The sequence below is a fragment of the Vulpes vulpes genome, chromosome 13, assembly GCF_048418805.1.
Source record: "Vulpes vulpes isolate BD-2025 chromosome 13, VulVul3, whole genome shotgun sequence".
Lineage (NCBI taxonomy): Eukaryota > Metazoa > Chordata > Mammalia > Carnivora > Canidae > Vulpes > Vulpes vulpes.
In genome coordinates, this window is record NC_132792.1 from 97,958,057 (window position 1) to 97,981,583 (window position 23,527).

A 23,527-nucleotide genomic window follows, 5' to 3' on the forward strand; every position below is an offset into this window, starting at 1 on the left:
GGCTCAGTCCATTGACTGATGTGGGTTTGATTTGCATTTCCCTGATGACTGGTGATGTTGAGCAGCTTTTCATGTGTTTGTTGGCCATCCTAAGTCGTCTTTGGAGAAATGTCTATTCAGGTCCTCTCTATTTTTTAATATTTTTAATCAGATTATTTTTGGTAATGGGATTGTATGAATTCTTTATATATTTTCGATATTAACCCCTTATCAGATATACATTTGCAGATATCTTCTCCCTATTCAGTAAGTTGCCTTTTTGTTTTGTTGATGGTTTCCTTTACTCTGCAGACGCTTTTTAATTTGATGTAATCTCAGTAGTTTGTTTTTTATTTTGTTCCCTTTGCCTGAGAACATATATCCAGGAAAATATTGCTAAGGCTGATGCCTAGAGGTTACCACCTATGTTTTCTTTTAGGAGTTTTATGGTTTTAGGTCTCACATTTATGTCTTTAATCCATCTTGAGTTTATTTTTGGGTATGGTTTAAGAACGTGGTCCAATTTCATTCCTTTGCCATATAGCTGTCCATTTTACCTAATACCGTTGATTGAAGAGACTATCTTTTCCCTCATTGTATATTCTTGCCTCCTTTGTAGTAGATTAATTGACCATATAACTGTGGCTTTATTTTTTAGCTCTCTATTCTATTCCATTGATCTCCTTGTCTGTTTTTGTGTCAGTCCAATACTGTTTTAATTATACTATAGCTTTGTAGTATAGTTGGAAATCTGGGATTATGATATTTCCAGCTTTGTTCTTTCTCAAGATTTCTTTAGCTGTTTGGGGTCTTTTGTGGTTGCACACAAATTTTAGGATTATTTGTACTAGTTCTGTGAAACGTGCTGTTGGTATTTTGATAGAGATTGCATTGAAACTCTAGATTGCATTGTATAGTATGGACATTTTAACAGTATGCATGTTTCAGTCCATGAACATAGTATATGTTTACATTTAGTTGTGTCCTCTTCAGTTTTTTTCATTAACATCTTACAGTTTTCACAGCACAAGTAGGCCTTTTACCTCCTTAAATCAATCATGAAATGCACACCTTTTCTCTTTTAAAATATTTGTAAACCTAAAAATATTTTTCTTTCTCCTGTTCCTTAGGATGCAAAAATTGAAGCAGAAGAATTTACTAGGCAACTGTATGTTGAACTCAAGTCTTCACCTCAGCCTCACCTAGTTCCTTTTCTTAAGGTAAAGTTATATGTTACTTTGAAGAAATTATTTAGGTTAAATTACCTTAAAATAATTTTTAAAAATAATTAGAAATCTGAATATTTCAATATGATAGCCATGTAAAGATTCTAACAGTGTAGGAGAAAGCTCTTAATGTTGTAATCTGTTAAGATTAAGAACATTCATAATCCACATTCTTTGGATTGGAACACTTTGGGAAAACAGAAGTAACATCATTCATGAACATAACTTAATGATTATATTGGTAAAGCTTACATCTTCAAGGGGGTCTTGACTTTTCCTTTAAGATAGGGCCTTTTGCTTTGACCTAATGACTCATATTCTCCTAAAAATAATAAATAATGCCAAATTTAGTGGGAAAGCTCTTATTTTTAAAAATTGATTTATACTGTTAATAGGCATATTCTTTTCTAAGATTTGTTGAATTAAATAGGATTTTGACATAGAGCAGTAACTTTGATAATGAGACTATCAGATTTTTTTTTTTGGATACTCAGAAACTGAAGAGGAATCGAATTGAAAATTTAAGTCATTAAAGAACTGGAATTATATTGAACACAGAGTCATCCCATAAATTTTGAAATAATGGAATGAGGAATTGCCTTATAAATAATTGGTTTAGGGGCACCTGGGTGGCACATTCGGTTGATGTCTGACTCTTGCTTTCAGCCCAGGTCATGATCTCGGTTTTTAGAAGATTGAGCCCAAGTCAGACTCAGTGTGAATGGAGTCTACTCAGGATTCTATCTCCCGCCCCCTCCCTTTCCCACTCATGTACATGTGTGTGTGTGCGCTCTCTCTCTCTCTCATAAATAAATCTTAAAAAAAAAAAAAAAAGAACTATTTGGTTTAATTGTCTAGGGGAGATGAAAGAGGTGCCACAGTGAAAGACTCCTTTTGGCTGCCTCATAAAAGAAGAATGGGAAGGGAAATGAGCACCATATTTTCAGAGGGATATTAAAATAGTGGAAACTGTCACTAGGAGGGTGAGCACATTGATTAGAAGGGTGCCAATCAGGTGATATAAAATGTGGTTGAAGAAACTGAGAATGTTTTACCTAGAAGAGACTTGGTCTGGTGAAAGGGAGGTTGAAGGTTCAGCATAATACCTAATATCAAGGGATCCCTGGGTGGCGCAGCGGTTTGGCGCCTGCCTTTGGCCCAGGGCGCGATCCTGGAGACCCGGGATCGAATCCCACGTCAGGCTCCCGGTGCATGGAGCCTGCTTCTCCCTCTGCCTGTGTCTCTGCCTCTCTCTCTATCTCTCTGTGACTATCATAAAATAAATAAAAAAAATTAAAAAAAAAAATACCTAATATCAAATGACTAGTGCCTTGTTTTTGGTTGGCCCTCTTGATTAAGAAGTTAGAAGCAGTTCTTCTTGGGTCCCTTTCAGTGCAAAAGTTTTGTGAGCTATAAGTTGTCTACATGGCATTGACAACTCTTGAATTTATCTATATTTCATACTCACTGAAGATATTGTGAGGGAGAAGGGAGAAAATCAAATTCTTATTATGCATCCTGTGCTTTGCTAGAGACTTTACTTTTAATTTGTATTTTAATTTACTTATTTTTCTTATCAGTCTTTTGAGAATACTAGATGCTAGATATAGTATTTTCCATTTTTAGAGATAAAAGACTGTTTAAATCTACTAATTTTTTTTTAAATCAAACTCACAGGTCCAGAATTTATCCTATCTGACTCTATTTACTATGTAACACCACCTCTAAGTTACCAAATATTACACCACAAATTTTTTGTACTTTGTATATATTTTCTAAGGACCTATTAAGCCTTGCAATTTGTTTGAGAATTTTTTTCCCCTTCATCTTTGACAGCTTTTGGACATTTAAGCATTTGAGCTTAATTCTGGCTAACCAAGAGATAATTTAGACATACATTTTTGTAATTGTTTCTTTGAGTCTAATTATTTTAACATTTGTTCCAATTGTATTTTTCTCAGGACCCCTTCATATTAGGTTTCTAGCTAAATTTAATCAAATCACTTCATTTATTCATGTATCTCCAAAACAGTTTGTTTTCTACCATGTTTAAAGTTTGGATAAAGATCATGAGAGACTCTCTGCTTCTTAATTTCCTTTGTTACCATTTATATACATATTTGAAAACCTTCAGAGAGGAGGGTGCCTGGGTGGCTCAGTTAAGTGTCTTCCTTCAGCTCAGGTCATCATCTCCAGGGTTCTGTGATTAAGCAGTAGGCTCTCTGCTCATGGGGGGTGTCTGCTTCTCCCTCTCCCCTTGCCCCTCCTACCTTTCTCTTTCTCAAATAAATAAACTCTTTTTTTAAAAAAAAAAAAACCTTCAGAGAAGAACTTCTCAATCCTTTTTAATAAAAAAAGTAAAGGAGCAAGTAAAAGGAAAGGAAAAACAGTGGTTCTCTTTTGCTTCTTAAATAAAGGCAGTCTGACTTAATTGTGTCAAAGCAGGGAAAGCTTCCAAACAGCCTTTGAATTTACCAGAAGATAACCTACTATCTACCTCCTTTTCCAGTTTTTCTCCTTACTCAAAAATAAAAAGAAACAAAACCCCCAGGGATGAAAGGCAAGATTTCTACTTTTTAACTTGAACTGCTTTTATTCTTTTAGAAAGATAAAAGGAGAGAGACCAACTTAAAATCCCGTCAGAAAATATTCTAGCTCAATTAAGGAAATCGACCTTGTTTGTCTGCATTTTGTTTTGTATTCATTTTATTTTTATTTAAAGACTTTCTATCCAAAGTTTGAAAGTTGTTTAACAAAAACTTTTTTTGTTTAGATTCTATTGTCATATAAACTTATTGATACAAAAATTATTAATGATCAGTTATGGAGCATAAGTAAATACAAACAAGTATGACACAGTGTTTTATTTTACCAAATTGATGTTGAGGATATAAAATAAGTTTAATATGGAGAGATAGTTTCATATTGAAAAATAAAGCACTTTTGGGCATTAAATTGATTATATCCTGGATATTGGGAGGATATAACTCCCAAGTGATACCAGATTTCCTCAACTGAAGTATCTGATATACTTTTGATTTATGTTGTAAAGCTGTGAGATACAGAGTAGTTCTATTTTACTAGCAGCTAATTTGTTTAGTTATCAGGTTCTTTTCTCTCCTGTTTCTAGAAAAGTGTGATTGCCTTACGACAACTCATGCCCAACTCCCAGAGCTTTATTCAGCAGTGTGTTCAGCAGACCTCTAATGAGGTAGTCATTGCTACCTGTACCACAACGGCAACAACATCCCCCGTGGTGACAACAACAGTTTGTTCAATCCAGTCAGAAAAACCCGTCATTGTTTCTGGAGCAACAACACCCAGTACTGTGTCAGTGCCAACTCTGAATCCACTTGCTGGTCCAGGGGGAGCAAAAACTGGAGTTGTGACACTTCATTCTGTGGGTCCAGCTGCTGTACCAGGAGGAACAACAACTGGAACTGTTTTGCTTCAGACTCCAAAACCACTTGTGACATCTATACAGAACACAGTTACAGCAGTCTCACTTCAACCTGAAAAGCCAGTTGTCTCTGGGGCAGCAGTCACACTGGCCCTTCCATCAGTAACATTTGGAGAAACCTCAGGAACAGCTCTCTGTCTTCCGTCTGTGAAACCTGTTGTTACTTCTCCTGGGACCACATCTGACAAGACCGTCGTTGCCCCAGTCCAAATCAAACTTGCACAGCCGGGTCCTATCCTTTCACAGCCAGCTGGTGTTCCCCAGACAGTCAAAGTCAAACAACTAGTGAGTAACATTTTGTTTCTTCATCGGTTTCTTCTTTGAAAATTTCAAACATTCGAAAAACTAACAAGACTAGTAAAGTGAGTCCCTGAGTGTCCTTGACTGAGTTTGAATAGTTAACATTTTTTTCACATTTTCTTAGTCTCTCCTTCTCTGTTCACACACACAGGCACACACAACTTTTTCCTGAACCATTTGAGAATAATTGCATATCTCATGACATGGTACCTCTAAACTAAGTACTATGTATCTCTTAAGGAAAGGGGCTTTTTTTTTTTTTTTTTTAACATAATAGCCACATAAACTTATTATTCACACTTGAAAAGTTAATATGGTATAATTTTCCCAGTTGTCCCAACAATGTCCTTTCCTTTATAGCTAATAGTGTCCCTTTTTCTGATGTTGTTTCTGATAAAGAACTGCATATTGCATCTACCTGTCATTTCTCTTTAGGCTCCTTTAATCCAGAACAGCTCCCCATCCTTTTGTGGTTGCTCATTCTGTTGTAATAGTTAAGTACCCAGGATAGTTGTTTTGCAGAATGTCCTTTGTTTATTTCCTCAAGATTAGATTTAGACTAAATCTTTTTGGCAAGGTTATTGCAGAGGTAATGTTATGGTAACATTTCTCAAGAAAAATGTGCTAAGGGGAGAGAGAAACGGGAATAGATGAATATGAAGTTATGTTTTTCTTCAAGCTTGGGAGGTTCTTAGGTAAAAGAAATTTTAGCTGTTTATCAGTGTTGTTGACCTTAGAGATAAAACTGTCAGTTATTTTATCAGCAAAAATGGGTTTTATTTGGGAATAGTGAAGAATTAAAACTCAAGACAAGCAAGATATGGCAAAACCATAGGCAGATCTGGAGAACAAAGGAGAATAGCCTTGTACACCTGAAAGGGGAAAGTTGGGAAGGGCTTGTTATAAACAAAAGTCCATGGGAGTAAACCAAAGTGTAGTGGCTTCTCATTGGCTGAGTTATGACAGTCTCTTATTGGCTGGGCTGTTGCTGGGCAAGGTGAAAATCTTTCTTCCTCTCTTTCTGTTGGGGTCTGCAATTGATGACTAGCTATAGGCTATGAGGGTTTCCCCTTCTGGCCTCTTAACTCATTTTAGTGAGGTTTTCCTTTATTTTCACAGTGCTTAGAACATTCTAGTTTATTCAAAACAGACTGAGAGTATTATTAACCTGTGAGAGATAGTATATGGTGAATTAATTAAAAAACACATTTCTTAGTAAACTCGCTTATCTTGTGCTATAACAGAGCTAGCTGTTCTTTTAATTTTTGGTAATTGCCCTTGTTTTCTATTATAAATCTTTATGTTAAAGGCTGTGTTGAATCTCATTGTTCTAGTTTATTCTGCTTCTGGGAATAATAGAATCTAAGTAAATTTTCCAGCCTTATTGTCTAATCAGGGGAAAAGGTTAATATCTGTGGATGATTGTGTTTGAGCATATTGGCATAGGATGAAAGGTGGAAGATCAGTTTGGATAGTAGTTAAACTCTCGGGTAGGAAGTAATGTCATTTCCTGGGTGCTAATCATTTTTCATCCCTTCCTACTCTGGGTCTGATTTTCGAATAGAGAAGTGTTGCCTGCCTTGCAGAGTTTCTCTTGGGTTGTCTGAATTTAATCTCAGAGATGAAACCTTTTTAGTAGCAGTGATTCTTAAACATCAGTCTGAGCAACCAGCTTTGGGAACCACCGAAACAGGGTAATTGCCTCAAGGAAAAGCCTCTTTTTGGTAGCACTGAACAGAATTGAAATCTTTTTTATGGGTCATATGTGATTCTTGAATCAGTGCTAATCTTTATTAAACATCTCTATTAGTTCCGGAAGTGAAATAACACTTTATAGCTATGTAGAGTTTTAAAAGCATGTTATATATTAACTGTGGGTTTTTAAATAATTTTATGATGAAGAAAAGGCAGGGAGAAAACTAAGAATCCAGAAACATTAAGTGACTCACTCATCCACTGGCACACAACAAGTATTGGATCTCAGATTAAAACCCAGTATCTGTCTCTCCCATTAGGATGTGGTACTCATGACAGGAACTTTTAAGTTTCTAGAGTGTCCTGAAACAGGAAAACTGTGTGGTAATAATATCTTGACAGTGTTTATATTCTGTATGTTTGACTTGTTATACATTAAAAACAATTTCAATTAAGAAAAAATGTAACTGATTTTTGAGGTGGGGAGCCTGGCTGGGCTGACTCTGTGGAGCATGGGACTCTTGATCTCTGGATTGTGAGTTTGAACCCCACATTGTGTATAGAGATTACTTAAAATATTTTTAAAGAAAGAAAAAAATCTAATGGTAAATTTTAGGGCTTTTTTTTTTTTTACTTCCTACTTTCATTTTAAAAGTGTGTAATAATTTAATATTCCTTGTGAATTATGTTTTCTTGTTTGGCCTTTGTTTTAATTTTACTCAACAAATTTGATGTCAATATTCATACCTTCCTATTTAAAATGTCAAACACCAGAGCAGCTAGACACTGAAGATGCATTGTAATCTGTTTTATAACACATTTTTATCTGGGGCACAAAATAAGCCATTCTTTATTGTGTGGTAATGCCACAGAGAGGCTTGAAGTAGGATGTTCTTTCAAATCAACTAATTTAGAAAATTAATATTACTAAAGTTTAAATTAATATTACTCGAATAATTAAAAAATACCATCCTTGAGCCCATTATAAACCATAGTCCAATTTAATCCCAGACAAGTGAGGAGGAAAAATACTCAGGGTACTAGAAACATGAAGTATTCAGTGCACTTTATAAGAGATATGGCAAATAATAATTTATGAGAATTGCCAAATTGGATCAAATCTGTGATTTGCACAACTCAGGATATAGTCTCCAAAAATGAGCTAAAGAATACAAGTGTGATTGTTCAATATTAGGTTTAAATTTATTTCTGGGGTGCCTGGGTGGCTAAATTGTTAAGCATCCTACCTCTTCTTGATTACACCTCAGGTCATGATCAGGATTGTGTGATTGAGTCCCCCCAACCCTTGCGTTGGGCTCTGTGCTGGGCATGGAGCCTGCTTGAGATTCTTTCTCTCCCACTCCCCATCCCTCCCACCTTGCTCACATGCACCTGCACGCTCTCTCCCTAAAAAAATAAATAAATAAATAAAATTAGTGTATTTCCTTTAATAATTCATCATGAATTTTAAAACCTCTTAAATCTTTATCTGTTTCTAGAATTCTCTTAATCTCTCATTGTGGGGTTTAGATTTTATAGAATTATTATTTTAGGAAATTATACATTTTTATTTCAGATTAATGAGGCTTCCCTCCTCCCCCCCCCCCCCCCCTTTTTTTTGGCTTAGATTTGTTACTATGTTATCTTTTCTATCTCATTGATTATTGTATGTTATCCTCTGGAGATATGCTAAAGTTCTCATCAAATAAATTAACTAGAATTGTTCACAGCTTTTTGGATATGTTTTTCATTTTGTGCCAGTAGCTCATTGCTTTGTATATTTTGGCCCTCAGTGCTTGAATTGTTGAGATATGGACCTACCAGTAGTTCTTGTGATTTCATCTGAGAATCCAGTTCTAAAAATGGTTAATGTTATTGGTTATCTCTCAGTTCTGGCATGGTAGGTGTTATATGATACTACACAGTTCAACTAAATGTTAAGCTTAACATTTCTACTTTTCTTTAAAAGTTAATGAAAGAAAGTGGATGAATTATAGTCTGATGATGGGTGGTTATAGTAAGTAGAAGCTTTCAGAAATTTTGATGCTTAAAAGTTTTTCTTAGGATATTTGTGAAAAAACTGTTTATAACTGAGCAAAAGCTAAATTTAATTTAAACTAAAGATTATCATTTAAGTTAAATTTAAATCAACTAGCAAAAGCTAATAGAGAAAAATTAAGTTTTAATTTGTCTGATCATTTTTAGAATTACATCTGATATATTTTAATAACTAATTTTACCACATAAAAATTAAACAATAAGCCTCTCAAATTCACATGTAGAAATAAAATTCATGAGTGAGAAAGTCAATTTAAGATTCCTAGTCTGCGGTAGCCATAGTGGCACAGTGGTTTGGCGCTGCCTGCAGCCCGGGGTTTGGTCCTGGAGACCTGGGATCGAGTCCCATGTCGGGCTCCCTGCATGGAGCCTGCTTCTCTCTCTGCCTCTCTCTCTCTCTGTGTGTGTCTCTATGAATAAATAAATAAAATCTTTAAAAAAAAAAAAAAAGATTCCTAGTCTGTATTTTTAGGAAAAAATGGTAATAATTTTAGAAAGTAAACTAAATGTTGTTACTCTTAGTAGTAATCTTGTATTTATTTATCATTCAAATATCTTTAAAAATGATTTCTATTTGGAGATAGGGCAGGAAGTTTTAGTATTATCTTAGATATTTTCCTTATTTCAAATATGTACTTTCCTAAATGACTTTTACTTGCATTCCTTCCTTAACAGAATTATAGACATTTGATAAATAAGTGGCCAAGTATGTTCAGCAGTCATTCTCCAAATATTAATGTTTTGTGAATATAAGACAAAAACAAATATTATTAAATGTAGTAATTTTCCATTTCATTATATTGAAGTAAGCTAATTTAAAATAAATTGACCCAGAATATTAGAAAAAATGTGTTATTGTTGCATCATATTTTCTTGTACCTAATTATTTTAGAGGAACCATTAAAGAATTTTCAACAAATACATTTTTATAAGAAATACTTTATGTGACATAACCCTGCTGGCTGACTCTGACTTCAGTTTATACTGGACAAGGAGAAATATTTTCTTTTTTCTTTTTTTTTTAAGATTTTATTTTATTCATTCATGGGAGACACACACAGAGAGGCAGAGACACAGGCAGAGGGAGAAGCAGGCTCCCTGCAGGGAGCCCGATGCGGGACTTGATCCCAGGGCTCTGGGATCACGATCTGAGCCAAAGGCAGATGCTTAACCATTGAGCCACCCAGCTGCCCCAAGGAGAAGTATTTTCAATGTATAAATTTTAGTTTATAAAACTTGGTGGCCGGTATTTTTATTAGAGAACTTGAAGTAAAAAATTGAGTGGGGGAAAAAAAAAGATCACTAATTACTTTATTGGACTGACCTAAGGATCCAGATTTAAGCAGTGTCTTTTTTTTCTTTCTTTTTTTTTCATTCTGTTAAGAGTGAAAGGAAAGGTAGAATTCAGTTGTTGATTATAATCTCACTTAAGTAGGGGGACTAAGGAAGGGTTTGGTGAAGAAAGAGGTTGAATTCAAGTAAGGCCTGCCCTTTATTTACCATTAAGGTTGCACAGAAAATTCTTCACATGCTATATTTAATCAGAGTTTATATAATAATAGTCAATATATAGATTGGTTAACTCGAGTTTACATTTAAATTTACTTGATTTTTTTTCTTTTAATTTGGTAAAAACATTAGAATTAATGGACAATAAACTATTTAGAGAGTATTTATATATGTCATCTTATTTTTGGTTTATGCAAGAAAATGTTTTATTATGGAAATGTTGAAACATAACAATGTTGAAGTTTATAGTGAACACATGTATACCAAGCACCTAGATTCTGATTACAATTACTATACTTGATTTATCATGTATTTATCCAGCCTTCAATCATCTTAACTTCTTGATGCATTTCAAAGATTTCTTCCTAAATAGTTAAACATGCATAGTACTAATTACGGTTCAATGTTTCCATATTTACAGTTCAATGTTTTTTTCTTTTTAGCTAAAATCTATATGCAATGACACGCACAAACTTTAATTGTACCATTGGATAAGTTTTGACAGGTAGTGCATACCTCTGTGTAACTCAAACCCCTTATGAAGGTAGAAAATGTTAACCATCATCTTGAGGTATCCTTGTGTTCCTTCTCAGTCCCTACCCCTACAGCCCTAGAAGCAACAACTCTTCTGATAATTTTTTCCCACAAATTTGGCTTGTTCTAGATTTTCATATAAATCAAATCATACAGTAAGCACATTTAAATTTCTTTTTAAGATTTTATTTATTCATGAGAGAGGCAAAGAGAGAGAGAAGCAGAGGGAGAAGCAGGCTCCATGCAGGGAGCCTGATGTGGGACTTGATCCTGGGACTCAGTCTTGGGACTCCGGGATCATGACCGGAGCCAAAGGCAGACGCTCAACCACTGAACCACCTAAGCATCCTATCCCGCACATATAAAATTTTTAACAGAAATTTATAGATTCTTAATTTGAAGCAGCATTTGCTGACAATAAAAAAAGCTAGTAGTATAATTAAAAGTTCATCTGAATACATTTTTGAAAGTGTTTAGAAGGCCCTTTGAAAAGAAACAGGATATTCTGAAGTGTTTACTAAGGTTGAGTTTTAATTTAGATTGGGCATGGCAGATAGGTTAAGTCCTTTCTTTGTAGGATGTTACTGGAGCTCTATATTAAGATTCTGAGGCTGAGGGGCCCCTGGGTGGCTCAGTTCATTAAGCGTCATCTCAGGGTCATGAGATAGAGCACTGAGTCAAGCTCCACACTTAGTGGGGAGTGTGCTTGAGATTCTTTCCCTCTGCCCCTCCCTCTGCTTGCACATGCTCTCTCTCTCAAATAAATAAAATCTTGGGGCGAAAACGTGTAAGGGATGTTCTCATCTACTTGTTTCTTTTTTTTTTTTTTAAGATTTTATTTACTTATTCATGAGAGACAGAGAGAGAGAGAGGCAGAGGGAGAAGCAGGCTCCATGCAGGGAGCCTGACGTGGGACTCGATCCGGGGTCCCCAGGATCACACCCTGGGCCAACGGCGGGGCTAAACCACTGGGCCACTGGGGCTGCCCTCATCTACTTGTTTAATCCATATTTGTGTTTCTTTGTTTCCTTTCCTTATGAAATTTAAGAATAATTCCTTGTCAGATAATGTCCCAGGGCATAATGTAAAAATCATACTTAGGCTTTTTTTTTTTTTACATTAATTAATATCGTGTAGCACTAGACCTGTATTCCTATAAACTACTAGAACATTATTTTATGTTAACATTCAAATAAAATGTCAGAATTTGACATGTCAATAGAAAAGGCCAAGGTATTTATTGATTTTCCTGTTAGTGGAAATTTGGAAGGAAACTAAATAAAAGACTTAAGTTTATAAAAATATAATAGCTTTTTCTTTTGCTTGTCAAGTAGGAGTAAATGCCTCTTTGGGTGAATTTCCATCTCTCTACGATAATTTCAATCTCCATAAGGTAATACTGTGGTTTCAAGTGGTACTTTCTTTGGGAGAACAGCAATGAATGCACTTAGACTTTCTCACTCATTGTATTTTATTTTCTTCAGCTAATGTGCAGGAATATGCAGCACATATGCTGCCCCAAGTGTTACAGTCATTAAGATGAGGAATGATGGGGATCCAGGATTGTTAAATCCCAGCTCAGAACTTTGTGCTATATATAAATATCATGTATCATATATATTTATATATTTAAAACTTCTATTTGTAATATATATAAATATAACTTATAAAGTTACAGTTCTATATATGCATTTTTTTCAAAGTTTTATTTAAGTAATTACTATACCAAGATGGATCTCAAACTCACAACTCCAAGATCAGGAGTGCTTGCTCCACCACTATATATCTTTATAGGGTGCCCCTATATATTTTTAGCTTGCATGTTAGTCTTCCTCCAAATGCATGATCTTGACCCCCGTTGGGCTATTGTCAGGGCCAGACATACCCAGGATTCTACAAGTGGGCACTGAGGCTTGCTTTCCCCCAGCTTGTTCTTGCCAGGGCTGTACACACTGGTGCCGAGGTCCATTGGGGCCCACCCTTGTCTGGCCCCACGTCCACTCCTTATAGCTGAGAGTACACACAGCCAGGGTACGTAGAGCCCGTGTCCACCTCAGGGCAGGCCTTCGGGCTGTTATATGAGTACCTATGAAGACTATCTCACAAACACCTTTCTAATATTTTATTACTGTTTTTCACTATTAAAATACTATAAAAGAATACTTAATAAAATATATTAAGGTAGAAAATATGAATAGAGAGATAAGCCAGAATTGTTGGGAATGTTTCTGTTGAGTTTCATTCTGAATGCATAAATGTGACTCTGAATGTCTATAAGTAGAATTTTTAATTTTTTTCTAATCTCATTTTTAGTTATTTGAAAATTCAGTTTTATTTTTATAGTTAAAAGTATAGCTTATGCTAATCATAAAACAAATAACTTAGATATCTATAAAGTATATATAAAATATATAACAGGGATCCCTGGGTGGCGCAGCGGTTTGGCGCCTGTCTTTGGCCCGGGGCACGATCCTGGAGACCCGGGATCGAATCCACGTCAGGCTCCCGGTGCATGGAGCCTGCTTCTCCCTCTGCCTATGTCTCTGCCTCTCTCTCTCTCTCTCTGTATGACTATCATAAATAAAAAAAAAATATATATATATATATATATATATAACAAAGAAATAACACAAAGTAGAAAGCAAAATTACTCTGTAGTGGAGTCCTAGGAAATAATCACTGTTTACAGATTATTTTTTAATTTACAGACCTTTCCCTATGCATATATATAAACAATTTTTAAAGTATAGTTGATTTACAATATTAGTTTCAACATACAATATAGTAATGTACATTTAAATACATTAGGAAGTGATTGCCACACTAAACCTAGCTATCCTCTGTCATCATACAGTTATTAAAATATTATTAACTGTATTCTCTATACTCTATATTGTATTCACATGTCTTATTTTATACTTGGAAGTTTGTGACTTGTTTCACTTAGCATATAATACCCTCTAAATCCATTCTGTTGTTGCAAATGGCAAGATTTCATTCTTTTTGTAGCTGAGTACTATTCCATTGTATATATACCATATCTTTATCTGTTCCAACAAAATCTTACTTTGTAGAATATAAAACTGATCCCTCATACTTTACAACTCAATTTATAATCTCAGCTTCTTGAAATACATCAATGTTTTCAAGAGTTCTTTCTCTCTTTCTGGGGTTTCTTCCTATAGATTGATGGCAGTTGAATTATTCTAACTTGTATTTCTTCTCTGTGGGCATTAGTTCCTATGGGATTCTTTACTGGGACACCTTGAGTTTCTTGTGAGTTACTTTTGTTTAGTAATAGACACTAAATTTTCTATTTTATTTACAAAAAATTAGAGAATAGAATAAATATCCCCAAAATTCTGTTCAGAAATCTGTCTCCCAACTTGTTTATACTAGTCATATCTGAGTTTAAGGACTTTTAAGTAGTTCACTATCAGTAGCTGATTCAAATGTACACGGTGAATATTTTTTTTTTGAAGTAAAAAAAATGCAGCTCTGCAATTTTGACTTTTTTTTCTTTGTAGCTAAAAATAAGGCCCTACTATTAGTTCAATTTCTCCTCCTTTATCCCCAACCCTTGCCCTCTGGATTTCTTGAACTGTTCTCTTAGAGAATGCCCTAGTATTGTTATTTTCCAGAGACTTGTAAAAAGGGGCCCATTAAAAGTCTTTATTTTTTAGAGATACATTTTAAAATGGTTAGGGATAAAAGATACACCTGGGATTAAAAAAAATAATTGAGGGTGATGATGAGAAAATAAATGGGTAGGAATATGGATAAAACAGGATTGATAAAGGATTAATCATTGTTGAAGCTGGGTAATAATGGAATAGGTGGTTTCGTTTTATTTTTCCTTCCACTTTTGTATATGTTTGAGATTTTCCATAAGTTAAAAAATGAAAATAGGATCCAAAAGGAGATTTAAATTGGGCAGTATATGATGCAAATTTGAATTCTACTCTAAAAATAAAATACATTGTGTGAAACAGTCATGCTTTTCACTTTTGAACAAGATAATTTATACATATATAAATTTTAAGTAGATCTTCTTGTTATGCTAACATAAAGATATATTTAAAGTTAGGTGAGCACAGTCATTTGTTCTACTGTTATAGCTGAAAGCTTGTTCTTTCTCCTAAAGCAAGTTTAGTTGAATGAGTGTATTAATAGTTCTCATTGTTTCAGGTAGTCCAGCAGCCTTCAGGAGGTGTTGCAAAACAAGTGACCACACTTTCCCATTCCTCAGCATTGACCATTCAGAAATCTGGACAGAAGAAGATGCCAGTGAGCACTGCAATACCTACCAGTCAGTTTCCTCCAGGTAGACCCCGGCCCATCCCTGCCCCATCACAGTGGGTTTGGAACATGATGGGGTTGTGTATTCTCTATTGTTAGGTTAAGGGAAGATAGTCTTTTAAATAGGACCTAGGATGGAACAATGAAAAATAACTATTTAGTACATTTTTTAATGCATAGCTACTTTTTAGGGATATGTGTTGTTTTAGAATAAAGAAGCAGCTACTCATGGCATTTTTGTAATTAGATAAAAGAACCAATGAGTAAATAAAAAGCACTTTTTAACTTATAAAAATTGCTATAACTTTATTTCTTTTTAAAATGTATTTCTTTTCCTAAGTTTGGAATTTATTCTTACACATAAAAGTTAGAGATTTCATGTATTTTTTAAATCTACAAATATAGGGGTGTCTGGGTGGCTCAGTCAATTAAGTGTCTGCCTTTGTCTTAGGTCATGATCCCAGGGTCCTGGGATATAGCCCTGCATCAGGCTACCTGCTCAGTAGTGAGCCTGCTTCTCCCTCTATCCTTCCCTCTACTAGTACGTTCTCTCCCTCTCTCTTGAATAAATAAATCTTCAAAAAATATATACAAATATAAATGATATATTAACATTTATCACCTGTCACTTTTTCTACATATTTTTATAATGCTGGTAATTCTGTAGACCATTTGAAGACTATATAAAAAAATGGAGAGGTCTTGATTTTATAAGATGATTTCTTATATAGGGAATAAGTTTATTGTCATTTTAACATTTTAACAGAGGTCTAGAACAGCTTGAAATTTTTTTCTGATTATTCTGTGTATATTAAAAGCTATTCTACATTTTCTAATATGGCATGGATTTTTTTAAAAATTCATTTTTCTTTCTTCTTTTGTTTGTACAGCTTCCATTCTAAAGCAAATTACCCTGCCAGGAAATAAAATTCTATCACTCCAAGCATCTCCTATTCAGAAAAATAAAATAAAAGAGAATGGAACATCCTTCAGGTAAGGAAAATAGTTAAAATTTGGTCTGGTGTAAGGAAGTAGTACTTTTTAAAAAGATGGCAGAATAATTCTTATAAATATATTGATGCCTTTTTAAAAAGCTGACAGTACTTTATTGAGTATAATTTATAAACAAGTGTACAAATCCTAAGTATATAGTTCAATGAATTCTGATAAGCATACATCCTTGCATGTAATCAAGATGCTGAACATATATCCTTCCCCTTCCTGCATACAAAGTATTCTTTGTATGCTTGTAAATCTCTTCATTCTTTTTCCTGTTGATGAACATTGGGTCATTTCTGGTTTTTGACAGTAGTATGTAAAGCTGGTATAAATATTTATATACAGATTTTTATGTGAACATAGGTTTTCATTTCTGTGTAGTAAATATCTAGGAATATGATTGCTGGGTTACTAGGCAAGTGTGTGGTTAACTATTTAAGAAGCTCCAAACTGTTTACCAAAGGAACCATTTCGCATTTCTACCAGTAATAAGAGTTCATTTGCTCTTCAACTTTGTCAGCTCTTGGTAATGTCAGTTATTTTGATTTTTACTATTCATTAGAATAGTAAAATATATTGTCATTATTATTGTGGTTTTAATTTGCATTTCCCTAATGACTAAAGATGTTGAGCGTATGTTCTTGTATTTATTTGGTATCCATATACTTTTGATGAAACATGTGTTCAAATTCTTTGTCCAGTTTTTCTTACTGAGTTATTTGTTTTCTTATGGTTTGAGTTCTTAGTATTCTTTATGTATCCAAAATCTAAGTCTTTGCCATGTAAGTGATTTGGAAATATTTCCATTGTGATGTGTTCTATCATCCTCTCACCAGCGTCTTTCGCAGAGCAAACATTTCATTTTGCAGAAGTTCAGTTCATTGTTTTTCCTTGTAAATTATGGTTTTCATGTTTTATCTAAGAAATATTTGTGCAATTCTAGCTTACAAAGATTATCTTCTAAAAAAACAAAGATTATCTTCTATGCTTTGTTCTAGAAGTATTGCAGTATTAGGTTTGTCCTTCTTGTATTAATATTCTTTAATCTCTGCCTATTACCTATATAAGAATCAGTGTGTGGGTATTCTACTTTCTTCTTCCTCAACCTTCTCCAGTTTTAGTTGCATTCTTTGTCATAATATAAAAACATTTGTGCATTAGTCTTTATTCCTCATCTCCACCTGCATTTTAGTTGTAGGGCCTACTTTTATATTAAAATGACCATCTTTGGTCCTTTCTCTAAACATTTCTTAGTTATCTCTTGGTTGGATGAAGTTCATCTACTCAAAGGAGTCTCATTTAGTGTAGAATTCCCTAAATTCTTATATGTTGAAAACTGTTTTGGGGCACCTGGGAGCTCAGTTGGTTAAACGTCTGCCTTGGGCTGTCATGATCCCAGGGTCCTTCATCAGGCTCCCAGCTCAGTGAGGAGTCTGCTTCTCCCTCTACCCCTAAATTCTTATATGTCTAAATTCCCTAAATCCTTACATATTAAAAACTGTTTCAGGGTGCCTGGGAGGCTCAGTTGGGTAAGTGTTTGCTTTTGTCTCAGGTCATGATCCTGGGGTCCTGCATCGGGCTCCCTACTCGGTGAGGAGTCTGCTTCTCCCTCTACTCCTCCCCACTGCTTTTACGCCCCTCCTTTCTCTTTTTCTCTCTAATGTTCTCACACTCTCTCTCCTCTCTTAAATAAATAAAATCCTTAAAAAAATAAACTATTTCAGTGTCCTCTATACTTGAAGGACAGCTGGCTGGATGTGAAATTAACATTTTGTATTCCAATTTTAAAAATATTTCTCCATTATTGCCTTGATATTTATATTGTTTCTATTTATTTGATCTTTTCATCTGAACTCCTTGAGAATTTATTTCTTTATCTTTGAAATCTAGTACTTTTATATTAGGATATGCTGTGAAACATTGACCATTCTGACTTCCACTTTTCCTAGATTCCCAGTTGGCCCTTTTAATATGTAGATACTGGTCTCTTGAAATGTCTGAGGTTTTCTTGGGTTGTAGTTTGAAATACTCGTTCTAGTCCATTGTTTTATGTTTTACTCTTCAGGGAATAGGATAGTATGGATTTTATTCTTTCTACTTCCCTTACTTTCCATTATTTTGCCTCTTATCTTTCCTTTATTTCTTTATCTCCTTTACATTCCCTTGATTGTTTTTAGACCTTTCTGCAACATGTCTTAATAGGATTTTGGTTGCATCTATTGGCCTATGAAAAACCCTTTGATTCTCTTATCTGCAGCACTGTATAATCCTTTCCCCATTTTTGCTTCCTACCCCCCCCCACATTTAAGTGTGCCAGGTTTAATTGAATGTAGCTCATTCTGTGATCTACTAGGACATCTTTTTAGTATTTTCTGATTTGGGATGTACTTAGTCTTCCTACTCATAAAATATTTCATCCTTAATGCCTAGCACTGCCACCAGTTCTCTGGCCTCTTTACAGCAGTATTTCTTAGTCTCTTTTGCCATAGGCCTTGAATCAGATGAGGTGGGGGCAAGCTGGGGGGGAAGGCAGGGAGTGACTAGATGGGGAACTGATTGCTGAAAGACAAAAGAGCCTTCTCTGGGATTTTTTTTTTTTTTTAATTTATACTTATTTTGAAGTTTGGGTATTCTTTGTCTTTGAGTTGTGCTGAGGTTGTGGTTTTCCTTGTTCTGTATTGTTTTGGGAGGAAATGTTAGAGGATGGACATCTAGGCAGTCATCATTGTCTTCCAATGCACTGTGTTTAGTCTGTGTCAATCAGGATACATAGACTATTTTCAACACCCCAAAAGCTTCCTGATGGTCCTTCCCAGCCAGTTTCCTTACTACGCTCCACCTAGCCATTGACTAGCTTCCTGTCATTATAGTTGAGATTTGTCTTTTTTATTTTTAAAAAAGATTTATTTATTTGAGAGAGAGAGAGGGAGAGGGAGAGTGAGCTTGAAGGAAGGGACAGAGGGAAAGAATCTCAAGCAGGCTTCCCCCTGAGTGGGGAGCCCAACTCAGGGCTTAATCCTGAGTGTTTACAATGAGCAGAAACCAAGAGTCAGATGCTTAACTGACCGAGCCATCCAGGTGCCCCTAGATTTGCCTCATTTTTGTTGTTGTTTTTAAGATTGATTGCTTGATTGATTGATTGATTGATGAGAGAGAGAGAGAGACAGAGAGACCACATATGGGATGGGGGAGCAATGGGAGAGGGAGAGGCAGACTCACCAATGAGCAGAGAGCTCCATGCAGGGCTTGATTCCAGAACCCAGGATCATGACCTGAGCTAAAGGCAGACGCTTAACCAGCTGAGCCACCCAGGTGCCCCAGATTTGTCTTTTTCAAATGGTTGTTTTTAAAAGTTGTATGTTGATTCTGTAATTATTAATCAAGTTACTCTGCCATTATCAGAAACCATAACCTCCATTTCCTTTTTAATAGATTATTGTTATCATGTGGAAGTATCTTTTTTTGAGGAAGTTGAGGGGTCGAGAGAGATAATATTAAGCAGGCTCCACACCTAGCACAGAGTTGAGGTAAGGTAGGGCTCTATCTCACAACCCTAAGATCATGACCTGAGCCAAAATACAGCTTCAAGAGTAGATGCTTAACTGACTGAGCTGATGGAAATATCTTTACTTCTGTGTTCTTAAACAATTAATCATAGTTATTTTATTTTTTTTAAAAGATTATTTATTTATTCAGAGAGAGAGACAGAGAGAGAGGCAGAGACACAGGCAGAGAGAGAAGCAGGCTCCATGCAGGGAGCCCGACGTGGGACTCGATCCTGGGTCTCCAGGATCACACCCCAGGCTGCAGGCGACGCTAAACTGCTGTGCCACCGGGGCTGCCCTAATCATAGTTATTTTAAAGTCCATGCCTAATATTCTGAATATCCATGTTAACTATAAGTCTGTTTCTTTTCCCTGGCTTTTTTGTCCTGTTGTTTCTTGTTGTTCACTTAGTAAATTTTTTTTGAGTCAATGTCAGATATGTATAAAAATATTTATAGGAGTTTTGGATTAGTTACCTCCAGAAACAGAATTTACCCAATTTTCTGGTTGGCAGTAGAGAAGCAGATTGGCTCAATCTAGTCAGTAATTGAGCTGGTTCAAGTTAGGTGGTAATCTTTCCAAGATTCTGTGTCCCTTTGGTTCTCCAGGCTTCGGGATGTAATCCTGCAGGAGTTTCAACTAAGAGTTAGGGTGCTTTCCTTTGCTGTATTCTGAACCCCAATTTTTATTTTCCGAGTGCTTAAAACTCACCGTGCTTTTGTTGTTGTAAACTGTTTTAATTCTTTTTTCCTCTCAATTAAAAAAATTGTTGGAGAATACACATAACATAAAATTTACCGTCTTAATTTTTTTTTTAATTTAAGATTTTATCTATTTATTCATGAGAGAGACAGAGAGGGGAGAAGAAACACAGGCAGGGGGAGAAGCAGGCTCCCCACAGGGAGCCCCGATGCAGGACTTGATCCTGGGACTCTGGGATCATGCCCTGAGCCCAAGGCAGATGCTCAATCACTGACTCACCCATGCGTCCCCTATCTTAACCATTTTTAAGTGGTATTAATGACATTCATGTTGTTATGCAGCCATCATTACCATCTATCTCCAGAACTCATTTCATTTTATAAAATGAAATTCTATACCTATTAGACAATTAATCTTCATTCTTCCCTTATTCCCTAGTCCCTGGCAACCAACATTGTACTCTTATGTCTTTGTGATCTTGATTACAGCAGTCTCACATAAATGGAATAACACAGTATTTGTCTTTTTGTTACTGGCTTATTTCACTTAGAATAATGTCCTCTGAGTTCATCTATGTTATGGCATAAGTCAGAATTTCCTTCCTTTTTGAGACTGAATTATATTCTGTTGTATATCCACTCATTGTCAATGGGCACTTGAGTGTCTTCCACATTTTAGCTATTGTGAATAATGTTGCTGTGAACGTGGGCATAGAAATATCTTCAGTGTGTTTTCAGTTCTTTTGGTTATATATCCAGAAGTGGAGTTATGGGATAATATGCTATTTTTAATGTTTTGAGGATCTGCCATGCTTTGTTTTCCATAGCAGTTCTACCATTTTATATGCCCATGAACAGTGCACAAGAGTACACATTTCTCCACATTCTTGTCAACACTTGTTATTATCTGGTTTTGTTTTGTTTTCTTGGATAATGGTCTTCCTAATGGATATAAAGTGGTATTTCTTTGTGGTTTTGATTTGCATTTCCCTGATGATTAGTGTTGTTGAGCATCTTTTCATGTGCTTATTGGCTATTTGTATATCTTTATAATTTTCTATTCAAGTACTTTGCCCATTTTTTAATCAATTTTTTTGGTATTGAGTTTTATATTCTGTATATTTCTCCTTTATTGGATGTATGATTTGCAAATATTTTCCTCTTTGGATTGCCTTTTTACTCTGAAGTTAATGTCTTAAGCACAAAATTGAAAAATTTTTGTGAGATCCAGTTTGTTTAATATTTTTTTGTTGTCTATGCCTTTGGTGTCATATCCAAGAAATTATTGCCAAATCCAGTTTTGTAAGCTTTTGTCCGGTTTTCTTCTAAGAGTTTTATAGTTTTAGGCCCTATATTTTTTTTTTATCATTTTTGGCTATTGATCCTTTTTCAGTTAATTTTTTGTATAAGGTAAAGGTCCAGTGTCATCCATTTGAATGTGGATATCCAGTTTTTTTTTTAGCACAGTAGTATTGCTGAAAATACTGTCTCTCCCCACTGAAACGTCTTGGCACTCATGGCAAAAATCATTTGACCATATATATTAGGGCTTATTTATGTCTTTTTTGTTCTGTTTCATTTCGCTGTTTGTCTGTCTTTATGTTAGTACCACACCATATTGTTGATTACTGTAGCATTGTAGTAAATTTTGGTATCAGGAAGTAGGTATTACATCATTGTTCCTTTTTAAGATTGTTTGGCTATTCAGGTTTCCTTGAGATTCCATGTAAAATTTACATTGGTCTTTTCTGTTTCTGCAAAAAAAGGTCACTGGGTTTTTGATAGAGATTACATCTGTAGATTGCATACAATCCTAGTAATATTGACATCCTAGTAATATTAAGCCTTCCAATCCATGAATATGGGGTGTGTTTCTATTCATTTATATCTTCTTTAAATTCTTTCAACAACATTTTGCAATTTTCATTGTGCAAGTCTTTTGGCTTCTGGGTTAAGTTTAAGTTTATTACTAAGTATTTTTTTCTCGTTTATGCTATTGTAAATGTAATTTCTTATTTCCTTCACAGATTGTCCATGGTTAATGTATAAAAGTGTAGCTGATTTCTTTGTATGTTGGCTTTGTATCCTGCTACTTTGCTTAATGCATATATTAATTCTAACCTTTAGGGGTTTCTAACACATGGGATCATATCTATGAATAGGGATAATTTTACTTCTTCCTTTCCAATATGGACTCTTTAATTTCTTTTTCTTGCATAACTTCTCTGGCTAGAACTTCTAGTATCATGTTGAATAGAAGAGGCCAAAGTGAGCATCTTTATCTTGTTCTTGATCTTAGAGGAAAAGTTTTTGTTCTTCCATCATTAAATATGGTGTTCACTGTGGGGTTTTCATATATTGTTTTGTTATATTGATAGTTCCATCCTGGTGCTTTGAATGTTTTTATCTTGAAAAGGTGTTGAATTTTGTGAAATTATTTCTCAACATCACTCAAGATGATCAGTGGCTTTTTTTCCTTCTTTTTGTTAATCTGTATTAAATTGATCAGTTTTGTATGTTGAATCATCTTTGTACTCCAGGAATAAATCCCACTTAGTCTTGGTGTATGATCTTTTAATATGCTGTCAAATTCAATTTATTAGTACTTTGTTGAGAAATTTTGCATCATTGCTCATAAGGAATATTGGTCTATAGTTTTCTTTCTTTTTATTTTTTTTTTAATTTTTTTTATTATTTATTTATGATAGTCATACAGAGAGAGAGAGAGAGAGGCAGAGAGAGAAGCAGGCTCCATGCACCGGGAGCCCGACATGGGACTCGATCCCGGGTCTCCAGGATCGCGCTCTGGGCCAAAGGCAGGCGCCAAACTGCTGTGCCACCCAGGGATCCCTAGTTTTCTTTCTTTTTAAAAAATATTTTAGTATTTTTAAAAATATTTATCTGAGAGAGACAGCATGGGTGGGTGAGGGGCAGAGGGAGAAGAAGAGACAGTTTTAAGCAGTGTCCATACTGAGTGCAGAGCCCAATGCAGGGCTTGATCTCAAGACCCTAAGATCATGACCTGAGCTGAAACCAAGAGTTGGATACTTGACCAGGTGCCGCTCTTTTTTTTTTTAAGGTAAGCTCCATGCCCAGTGTGGAGCTTGAACTCAGCCCCAAGATCAAGAGTCATATGCTGTACCAACCGAATCAGAAAGGCCCCCTGATCTGTAGTTTACTTACAGTATTTTTGTCTGGTTTTGGTATTATGGTAATGCTGGC

At 35.1% G+C, this 23,527-nt stretch overlaps 1 protein-coding gene across 1 annotated transcript in view; it reads left to right on the forward strand.

Moving 5' to 3' along the window:
* Positions 1-23,527, forward strand: part of TAF4B (TATA-box binding protein associated factor 4b) — a 124,525-nt gene that overhangs the window by 24,012 nt on the left and 76,986 nt on the right. The window contains exons 6-9 of the mRNA XM_026006505.2: positions 1,110-1,199; positions 4,336-4,950; positions 14,950-15,085; positions 15,951-16,053. Coding sequence (XP_025862290.2) covers positions 1,110-1,199; positions 4,336-4,950; positions 14,950-15,085; positions 15,951-16,053 — 944 coding nt within the window. The remainder of the gene's footprint in view (positions 1-1,109; positions 1,200-4,335; positions 4,951-14,949; positions 15,086-15,950; positions 16,054-23,527) is intronic.